This window comes from Lathyrus oleraceus, chromosome 7 (genome assembly GCF_024323335.1).
Source record: "Lathyrus oleraceus cultivar Zhongwan6 chromosome 7, CAAS_Psat_ZW6_1.0, whole genome shotgun sequence".
In the NCBI taxonomy this organism is placed as follows: domain Eukaryota; kingdom Viridiplantae; phylum Streptophyta; class Magnoliopsida; order Fabales; family Fabaceae; genus Lathyrus; species Lathyrus oleraceus.
In genome coordinates, this window is record NC_066585.1 from 90,856,985 (window position 1) to 90,867,780 (window position 10,796).

Below are 10,796 nucleotides of genomic sequence, written 5' to 3' on the forward strand. Positions count from 1 at the left end.
ATTCTTTGGTTTGCATCTTTATCAGCTTAAATGTTTGTGCTTGACTTAGTTGTCATCATCAAAAGTTGTTGTCCTTGTTCAAAGCATATCACCTACAAAACAAGGTTCCACTTGAGTGACCAGAGTCTTGTGAAATAAGGAGAGTAATTGTTAAGATACTAAGGCAACATAGACAACCACTTAAAATACTTTTAAGCCTCTCTCTACTCAACAAAGTCACCTAAAAATGTTTTTAAGGCCTAACCAATTGATTAAGGGACTATCTGCTTGACTGGGAGAGTTTTTCAAACTGTCTAATCAATTAGATTATATGCCTAATCGATTACATGATAACTAATAGAGTCTATATTCGATTATGACAATCTCTCAGTGATTGGTAAGGACTCTATATGAAAACCTTTTTTTGGGGTCGTAATAATCGATTATTAGATGCACCTAATCGATTAAGCCATTAACTTAGCCGACTGATTGTTTCCATTCTGAGCTAAATTTCCCCCTATATAAATGAGGTCTCTCCTTACTTCATTTGACACCAGAATTAGGAGTTTTCCTAATTCTTTACAATTGATCTCTCTCTTTAAATATTTTCTTATCACTAAAAGTTGCCTTAATGTCTTGTGAGTGAAAATTACTTGTGAGGAAAGAGTTGTACCAGTGTCATGCAATACTCTTGAAAAATTGAGTTTGGTTCTTAAGATCAACCATTAAAAATCTCTATTTGGTTATAGAACTCGACCTACGAAAGTCCTGTTTAGTTATTGAGACCAACCAGTGAAATCTCTATTTGGTTTGTGAGTTCAATTCGTAAAAAACTCTCTTTTGGCTGGGGGATAGGACAATGTAAAATCTCTCAACTCAATTGTATCAAGGGTTCATGGGCATAAACTATAAAAGCTCAATATTATAGTGATATCTCAAAAAGATATCTTGGGAATGGGACTAGGCCAACGTTTAGCCTAACCTGGATAACTTTATGGTGCCATTTCTCTTCTCAAAATGTTTCAAGTACATGATGTCACAAGAGCTACCATTGTAAACCAGTATTCAAGAAACTTCAAAGTGGCCGATTGTGGTTGTTCTGACCAATGGGAAGACATCGTTCAGAATTCCCTTAACCTTTTCACTATCCTAGAAATCGAGCATCAGTCTTTTTGGACCCTTGGTTGATACACTTCTTCCTTTCTTGTCGAGGGCCATTAATTTTGTGATCTTACTCTTCATCATACCCTTGGATTGGGAATTTAAACACGAAAGGCCTCCAATGATGACCGCAACGTGTCGACACTTCCCTTTTTACACCTATTTTTCTTTGCAACTTGCTTCTTTATCACTGGACATAACATTAACATTCTTGGTCGAGAACTTGTTCTTTGGAGAATCATCCTAGTCTCTCTTGCTGACTTTGGTGTACTCAGACATATGACCCCTCTTGATCAAGCCCTCTATTACATCCTTTATTTGGATGCAATCATTGGTGGTGTGATTATGAATTTTATGGAAAATGAGGTATTTTGATTTGTTAGTCCGAAAAGACTCCATAGCCAAGAATGGATTCTTTATCCCAGTCTTCTAGAACTCGATGTTAGCACATTCTTTATTGAGATTTTCCTAGGAGGTGTTAAGGGGAGTGTATTTATCAAACTGACCGCGAGTTTGATACTCACCTCCCTCCATAGGTCAGCTGGACTCCTTCCCTGATGTATGAATGGAACCTGCATCTGCCAGAACTCGGTTGTCCCCTAGGGTAATGAGCTTCTCCTCATGTTTAATGAAGGTCTAAGCCCTATTAAAAAACTCTTTTAAGTTGTAGGCTTCCTTATGCCCCAACTTGTCTCTAAAGGCGATGTCTTTCCTCAAGCCATTTTTAAAAATATAGAATTTTAGGCTCTCGTCGGAGCCTTCCACTTTTACGACTACTTTTGTAAAGCGGTCGATATACGGTATAAAATTTACTTCATTTACTTGGAGATTCCACTGAGGGCGGCTATTGTTGTAAGTTTCCTCTTCCATGGAGTGAAGCGATTAGTGAAGTTCTCCCACAATCCGGTCCATGAATCTACGCTTCCTTCAGGCATAAATTTGAACTAAATCATAACTAATATGTCTAGAGTTAATGCAAAGAGTTTGAACTTTGCAACATCATCAACGAGATAGTAATCCTAACGGCCGTCAACATGTTGCACGTGCTCATCCATATCTCCCTTTGTGTCGTAACTATTCAACTTTAGAGGCTTCTTCAACGACTTCGATATATGGTTATCCATGATACTAGCAGACCTCGGGTGGAGTCTGACCGCCTCTGACTCTTTTAGGACTGGGAGAAGGAGTATGGCATCTCAGATTTCTCCAATGGCTTATAGATCTCGAGACTTCTTCTCGACGAGATGTTGCTAGTTCAGGGATGACAATATGTCTTCTTTGGGAAACGGCCTCCCGCACCATGTTGCCATTCAAATTTGCATTATGCAAGCTTTCTTCGATGCAGAGTAACCTTTCTTCCACAATTTACAAATTCTACTAAACGCTATTTAATAATTTGTTAGCACCTTGAATGCCGAAGTTGGCTTGCAACAGTTGGAAACCATATAATGCCTCCGATTTAGGTACCATCGACGATGCTGGAGGAGTGAGCGTTGGTCCGTCTTTCTGAAAATGTGGAGCAAATCCTAAGAATGAGAGCTATTGAAAGATTCCTTCAGACATTGTAGGCTGAACAAGATCTTGATGCAATGGTGGGAATGGAGAATTCTTGAGGACTTGGTTGTTGCCGTTTTAAGAAGGAGATGGTGGACCTCTTGCAACTCGAGTGACAGTGGTTGCCTCGTATTATGCAACTGAACAAGTAGCTCTAGAATCTGCCAATGTTGGTGATTTTGGATTGAGATCTGAGAAGCGACGTTATTCTTCGATCAGGGAGGATTAAGAGGAGAAATCTATAGTTCAAATTCAAGAAATGTGAATTTCTAGGTTGAGAAAGCTTCGGTTCAGTGAATCGAGAGATAAATGTTGAAACGTGAAAAACCCAAAAATCAGATGTCGATTCCCACGAACGACACCACTCTTTTGGACGGGAACCCAAATTGATTGGTTATCGATGTGTGTGGATTGCAACGATGGACTTGAGCTTCTGAAGCGGTGGAAGAGGGGTTGGCCTGCAAGGTTAACACTCAAATGTCCTAGTTAGTACGAGAGTTAGATGAAGTGAATGAGATTTAAATTTGAATTATTTGAGAAATAATGTGCTCTCCCTCTTATATAGTAGTGCGATTATAACAACTTCCTGATCTACCAGTGTGAGATGCGGAGAGTTGTTTAATTGATCTTGAATTTAAAACATATGCATTCTTGACTAGGGTAGCATTCCTGCTCCGCGTGTGACACAATGGATCGTTCAACTCTTTAGATCATAGTTATTGGGCTCTCGAACCGACCCGAAACATAATCAATTATATTTTAGAAAAATCATACACCTTACCATTATTCAAAAATCATTTCTATATCCCTAAATTTGTTTTCCTCTTCCCAAAACTATACTAAACATACATTGAGATGAGTGACTTTAGTTATTATACCGGACAAAAAAATTAGGAGATATATTGTGCCAATAACATGTTTTCTTAATTACTTTTTATTTATTACATTTACATAATTCTTTTATTTTTATACGCCATTTTCAAAGTCCAATATAAAATAATATATTTGTAATAATATTTTTTATTATTATTGAAAGAAAAATAAAAGAAATAAAATTATAACTAATTTAAAATATTATAGAAAAAAAGAGAAACATTAATATTTAAAACAATAAATTTATTGGTTACCTGATATGCATAAACAATAAATAGAGAGTAATTACCAAAAAAAAATCGCACAAAACCATAATAACTATATTAATATTACCTCTTAAAATAAATTTGTATAACAGTATATATTGAACATTAAATTTTGTTAACATTCCTAATCTATATAAATACGAGGAAATGACAGTTGTAAACAACTTGCACTAATTAATTTATACATTCAATTGTAATATCAAAAATATAATTATTATACTAAGATGAAAAAAAAAACTTATTTTTTACCTAAAAAGTTGCATACGAGCACAAATATTCCTTGATATTCCATGATTTCAGCTACAACTTTTTGCTTCCACCTATCACCCCTTTCATTCCTTCTTATTTAATATTATCTCTATTTTAAAATAAACAATTAAATTAACTATTTTATATAAATTAAAAAATTATATAAAAAAACATATTATAATTTTTACTAAAATATCTTTATTACATATTAGTATATTTATTTATACTATAAATACAAAGTAAAAAATATTAAATTAATTAAAAAATATAATTAACATTCTATTAAAAAATTATGACCAATTTTTTTTTGTGTGCAAGTAGATAATTTAATTTAGAAAAAAAGGAAGTATATTTGTTAATAAAAGAATACTTATATTTGCAAGTTTTCCTTAATATAAGGATTTGATTTGATTAGTGTATATTGAATTTGGTGTGAGAAAGACATAACGAAAGTGTGGTTTCGCATGCTCTCTCGTTGATTTCAACGCACGTTCATCTTTTTCTTTCTTTTCGCCTTAAACAAAGGAAAACAGAAAGCCGTATCTATGGGTGGTTGTGCGACTAAACCGAAGGTTGCGAAAGATGGTGAACAACCTGAACCGGAACAGGAGTATCAACTGGTCAAGGAAGACATTGTTGAGACCAAACAAGAACCGCTGTTACAGGAACAGCGTGCTGCCAACCTTAAAAATGTTGACCAAGTTGTTGACGATGATCAAGCAAACACGCGACGGTCTCTTAGCTTGTTGTTCAATAAAGAGGTGCGCTTTCAATTTCTTCATTCTCAACTTTTTCTTTCTTTGTTCTTTCGTATTATTTCTCTGTTTTTTGTGTGTGCACCAAGGTTTTTTTTATTGTGGTTGCTGATACGTTGTTGTCGGTGTTGCGATTACGGTCATTATAATTTTTTGATTAGTATACCGTCCACTGAATTAGTCTGGGGATCGGTTTTGACTTTTAGTAATTCTAACCCTCTTTTAAAGATTTTTCATTGTAAATTGAGTTTTGAGGTTTTGAAATTTTTTAATTTTAATGAAAATATTTGAAGAAATACTGGCGAAATTGTTCATAATGCGGTTGGATGCATGATTAATTATGGTTTGATGAGGCTGAAATTGAGGTTGCGGACTTAAATTTAAAACCATGGTGTGGACAACATTTAGTTTAATAATCCTATAAACAAAAGTAACAAAACATGATAATTAAACATAGTTGTTCTCTATGGTGCGAACTTTAATTGTTTTTTGGCGAGGTTCTCCTAATTAGTTTTCGAAGATTCTTACAAACATTAAATCATGCACTAAATGCGTTGCAAACAAAGGTGAAACCCCTTTTTGGAGGAACCTATTTGTTTGGATTCAATCTCGTTGCTTTTGTATAACCGCTATCATTGCTGTCATGCTCTTGTTATGATTAACTAGTGTGTCCCACGGTTTCAAGCATGAATAATGGCAAAGTGTGAACAAAAGGTTAGAACAGTGTTTCTAGTGCATGTTTGGATATGATTGTAAAAGGGGTGATTCATTGCTACAGCAGGGCCGTCTTTAAAGACATGTAAGACAGACAACCGGAGGTGTCTCAAAATTTGACACAGATAAATTGGGATTAAATATGACCTCATAAAACATCTGTCACGCTTAAACTGTGGCAAAATAAAATAAAAAATGCATCGAGTTTTGGTTGTTGAAAAGGTTTGAAATGCTCTGAGTTTGAGTTGACTGATGGAATTGGATCCTAGACAAATACATGGAGTCAAACATGAGTAGTAAATGGTGGGTCTCATAATACATGTAATGTTTGGATTTTAGCTAAAGAAGGTTGGAGTGATAAGTTGCATGATTTTGTAGTTTGGATAGATAGCATAAAGGTTAAAGTGATAAAGAATTAATGATTCAACTACTACTAAAGTAACAACTACTATTTGCTGTTAAAAAAGTTCAACATTAGTCATACTAATGAAACATTAATATGAGATGCATAGTTTTTTGACTTTTTTTTCTTCTGATGTTCTATGTTGTCATAGAATGAAGATGCACAGGTTACCACAGAAAATGAAAAAACCAAAGCTGAGGAAACTGCGAAACCTTTGGAGGATGCTAAAAGCAACGAACCAACGGTGAAACATGAATCTCCAAAGAAAGAGGAAAAGCTATATCAGGAGAGCAAGGTCAATGAGGCAGCTGAAAAACAAGAATATGCAGTGGTTGTTGATGAAGTATTTTCACTACAGAATCAAAGCACTGATCCAGACAAAGAGATTGTGAAGATCCAAATACCAGAAGTGGCTAAGAAAACATCAGAAGAAACTATAATCATTGAACCGGCAAAAGAAATAGTGGTAGAACGAATTCAAAATACTAATGCAGCCGAGGTAACATCCTTATTTCAAATTTCTCCAAAAAAGAATTGATTTGAGACGCCGTCTGTGGGAATCGAACCCACGACCACGTGGTTAAAAGCCACGCGCTCTACCAGCTGAGCTAAGACGGCTTGTTGAGCTATTTCTGTTTTCAAATTCTTGTCACGTTTCTTTATATTCATTTTCAAGATTTTTAATTTTTCTTTATCATATTTATCTTTTCAGATCAGAATGGTGATAGTTTCTCAATTCACCATCTTATATTTTGTTTAAAATTTTCAAAATACAATACCGTAGGAAAGTGCGCTTCCCGTGACCGGATCCGATTTTGGGACTCCAAAGTAATATATAGGAATTTAAGTTAAGCTTAATTTAACTTTACAAAATCAATTAGTAAAGCAAAGAATGCCCCCGTTTATAAACACACCTACTTAGTTTAAGATTGAACATCTGAAACGTAACCCGAGTGAGCTCCTAATGCGTGGTTTATTGGATCTTAGAAAGACTTTGGTATTGTACTATAATTTGGATTAGGCTTAATTCAACCAATAAAACTGATTTGTAAGGTGAAGATTACACCGCTTATAAACATATTTTCAATCATATTTCATCGAATATGTGACTCATTAGATAACAATCCTTGTTTTCATTCATCTCTATGGCTAACTATCACATGTATTATCACCTTGGTCTCTGATATCTTAGGATGAAGGCGCAAAGTTTTCCACAGAAAATGAAAAAACCAAAGCTGAGGAAACTGTGAAACAAGAAACATTTGAAGACAAGCAACCATTGGAGGATGCTAAAATCATCGAGCCAACGGTGAAACATGAGTCTCCAAAGAAAGAGGAGAAACTATCTCAGGAAACCAAAATCAATGAACCAGTTACAAAACAAGAATCTGCAGTTGTTACTAACGAGGAAAAACCTACATTGCAAAACCAAATCATTGATTCATCAACTGATGTGATCGTGAAGACAGTAACACCAGAAGAAGCTAAAATCAATGTACCAGTGGTGGAAGAAACAGCGGTGAAACAAAATCAAATTGCTATTCCACCTGAGGTAACTGTGATAAAGACAGGAACACCAGAAGCTGAGAAGGTTTCAGCAAAAACACAAAGCAATGAGTTGAATGAACCAATCAAACAAGAAAAATCATCTGAGACTATTCCTATTGAAGCTGTGGTAGTTTCTCCCCTTAACGAGAAAGTAATTGAAGTGGTTTTCCCAAATACAGAATCTGTGGAGAACAAAGAAGTGGAAACAACATCTAGCATAGGAGAGAAAAGCCATGTTGATGCTGTGGTGGAGCATACGCCAAAGGCTTCTGATGTTGGCAGCGATAAAGTTTCTCTCTCTTAATTCAACGGTCTACTGTCGGCTGCAACATGAAGTCGACCTCGCTTTGTTATGTGCCATTTCTCAGCTATATTTGTGTTATTCTTTTTTTTTTCTTTCTATTTATTTATAATTATTTGAAGACTGATTTTTTGTTCTTGTGGAGTTACTTATATTTTTTGGTTTCCTGCAATTTCTTATCAGTATTGATAGGTCAAAATCACCAATGTAAATTGTAATTTTGATGTGGTTTGCATGTGAGAATTCTTGGGAACTAAAAGCTACAAGTTTAAGAATGTTTCTTACATCACAAGCATCAAGCTCAAAAAACCATTTGATTGTTTGAATTGAGATTTGTTTAAGCAATTGATGATTTAATTATGCTTTACGATTTTGTACTTTAACATTAAAGCATGCTCATATTAAGTTTTGATGCCTAAAGAAAACAATATTATAGCAAAAGATACAATTGACTTTATGTTTTGGGCCAAGATGTTCCTTGTTGATATATCTGTATCGAAATCTACTATCCATCGACTGGTGTATAAAAATTGTATAAAACTTCAACACAACCGTTGTAAGCATTTACAGATGAGGTAGTGATATCGTTCGTTCCATCGTATAAGTCACTTATTTGGTTCATTCAAACTCGAAGCTTTCTCCATGTCTAATGAAGCTTTCGGCATTTGCTCTCTGCTCTTTCCCCACAGCACACAGTACAGTCCTAAAACCAAAGCACAACTACCTAAAAGGCTGCTCAAATTTACACCAAAAACGATCACATGATTAACTAATCAACTTAAAAACGAGACACAAATTAAGCACGAAAAGTAGAACTTCTTATCGACTAATTAATGAAAATACCTTCCCAAACTTATTATCTCTCCCAAGAGAATTGCTGAGGAGATCATAGTCATGATCAAAGCTAGTGGTGTTGACATGGCTAGAAACACTGGTCCTCTCTTCTCTATAACCCATGTTTGTAAGTAATATGTCACACCTGTCACCATGATTCCCTATCATCACAATAAGTTATTGTTATCAGCCATTAATTACTAATTATACAAGATAATCAATTTAATTAAGATCGAGAATATTACACAATATAGCACTGCAACGAGTCTGACGTTCCAACCCAATTTCCATTGTTCAAAGTCTCGTTCTACGACCAACGCTACGACCAAAGACTGAATCGAACTTAAACAACACTGAAGAGTCGTGAGTAGCAGCTTTGAAGGATATCCTTTTATGATAAACGTCTGGTTAAATATCAGCAAAAGTCAGTAAATAGTTTAAAGAATATATTTGAGTTTTAAGTTGGTGGAAGTTAATTGATAGAAATGAATTACTTGTAGAACAAGCCACATTCCCCAAAAGGTATTAGAAAGAAGCATGAGGAAGCAACCCTTGATCCATGATGAGCCAGATAGAAAATGGCCCTGATGTTGTTGTTGGGTTTTATGGTAATTCCCCAAAAAGTGAAAATGACTTAAAAGTTCTAAATGAGGTCCTTTATAAAAAGCAAGAGTTGCTGCTCCACCCAAACATGCCACAACACCAGCCAACTTAGCTGCCCCAGCAGCTGTTTTTACTCTCAAAACTTCAATCCTGAAATGCAAAATCCTATGCTTTAAATCGTGGTATATTTTTACGACGGAAAGTGACATTTTTTCCATTATATGATAACAATCAAGCTAGCTAGGCTCATATTATTGGACAATATTCAAAGTATATTCCGCGGCTGCAAAACCTTAACACAGGTCGAATCAAATTAAAAAGTAATCCAAAAGTTGAGAAGATAAATGTATGATGGAAAGTGACAGAAAAATAAGAAGAGAAAATATCTATGTATGAATGGTAATTGTAGAAAAGGAAGATACAATCCTTCAAATAACCGAAAAAAGTGACATGACAGAAAGAAAACATGTGCACAAAAGTTAATCACAGTCCTTTAAACTACCATATACACCACTTCTATTGTTAATCTCTATCTAAATACTATTCACTTTTATTTTTCTAAGGTGTATAATGTATATGAAAATAGGTAGTACCTGAATAGGAGTGCCAAGAAGAAGGTAATAACTGGAAGACAGTTAGTAGTAGCAGCAGCCAAAGTTGCAGATGTGTTTATCAAAGCAATACCATATATGTTTAAGCTCAAAGTGATCCTGATAAACAAATTTCATCATATTATAATGAATCACAAACACACATATGCACTATTTTAGTTTCATGAATCACTAATCTAGTTTATACATACCCGATGAAAGAAAGGAAGAAGATCTTGCAGAAGGTTTTGAATGGTAAAGGCGGTGCAGTTTTCCTGTATCGAGTTCAACGTTAGTTAAACGAATGGAATAGTTGAAGTTAGTTAATTATGTATTCATGATGATACCATTCAAAGAAGAGAGCAAAAGGTATTAGGAAAATTGTTGCTGCAGATTGTCTGTAGAAGACAAAGACGGAATTGTTCATGCCATGGTTGAATGCAGCTTTTGACAGAAGAAACATTGCTGCATATATGGCTTGTATGACTATCACAATCATATAAGGATTGTCTCTTTTCATCTTGCTAATTTGTTTTTTTAGTTATGACACAAAGTTGTTCTAGTGATGAGTGAGTAGTAGGAAGTTGATATGATTAGCTCTCTGTGAGTCTGATATATATACATGTATAGGCTTATGCTACTTTAACTTTACATGTTAGGGGACCATATCTCTACACGATGCTACTCTAATTCCATTCAATTAATTTGTTTTATGGACATCCACATTTTCCTTGTGCAGTGAATGTCTTAAAATCTGTGTTTTATAGCTTTTAAAAGTGATGATTCAATTGTTTTGTTTTCGGGCCGGCCAAATAAAGGTCCAATCAACATTCCAAAGTTATCTGAAGGTACAATACATCTAAGATCATGAGACTTGCACCCGATCTACGCCATAGATGGTTATTCACCATTAGATATCATCTAGGAATTCTCTTTGTTCTATGCCGGGAAGCATGAGGCATCTCT

The 10,796-nt window shown here is 34.9% G+C and overlaps 2 protein-coding genes and 1 non-coding gene across 3 annotated transcripts; 1 reads left to right on the forward strand and 2 right to left on the reverse strand.

Annotated features, from left to right (window-relative positions):
- The first annotated feature begins 4,482 nt into the window (after positions 1–4,482).
- LOC127106066 (uncharacterized) lies at positions 4,483–8,144 on the forward strand. The gene is made up of 3 exons (XM_051043348.1): positions 4,483–4,843; positions 6,106–6,453; positions 7,147–8,144. Exons 1-3 carry the CDS (start codon positions 4,628–4,630, stop codon positions 7,804–7,806), a joined length of 1,224 nt encoding a protein of 407 aa, XP_050899305.1. The 5' UTR covers positions 4,483–4,627; the 3' UTR covers positions 7,807–8,144.
- Positions 6,500–6,572, reverse strand: TRNAK-UUU (transfer RNA lysine (anticodon UUU)). The gene has a single exon. It is a non-coding gene; the product is annotated as a tRNA-Lys (tRNA).
- A 37-nt stretch (positions 8,145–8,181) lies between the features above and the next one.
- On the reverse strand, positions 8,182–10,549 carry LOC127106067 (WAT1-related protein At5g64700). The gene is made up of 7 exons (XM_051043349.1): positions 10,178–10,549; positions 10,043–10,105; positions 9,834–9,950; positions 9,132–9,390; positions 8,883–9,041; positions 8,647–8,798; positions 8,182–8,535 (listed from the first exon to the last, which is right to left on the reverse strand). The coding sequence occupies exons 1-7, from the start codon at positions 10,348–10,350 to the stop codon at positions 8,409–8,411; spliced, it is 1,050 nt and encodes a 349-aa protein (XP_050899306.1). The 5' UTR covers positions 10,351–10,549; the 3' UTR covers positions 8,182–8,408.
- Positions 10,550–10,796: the final 247 nt, after the last annotated feature.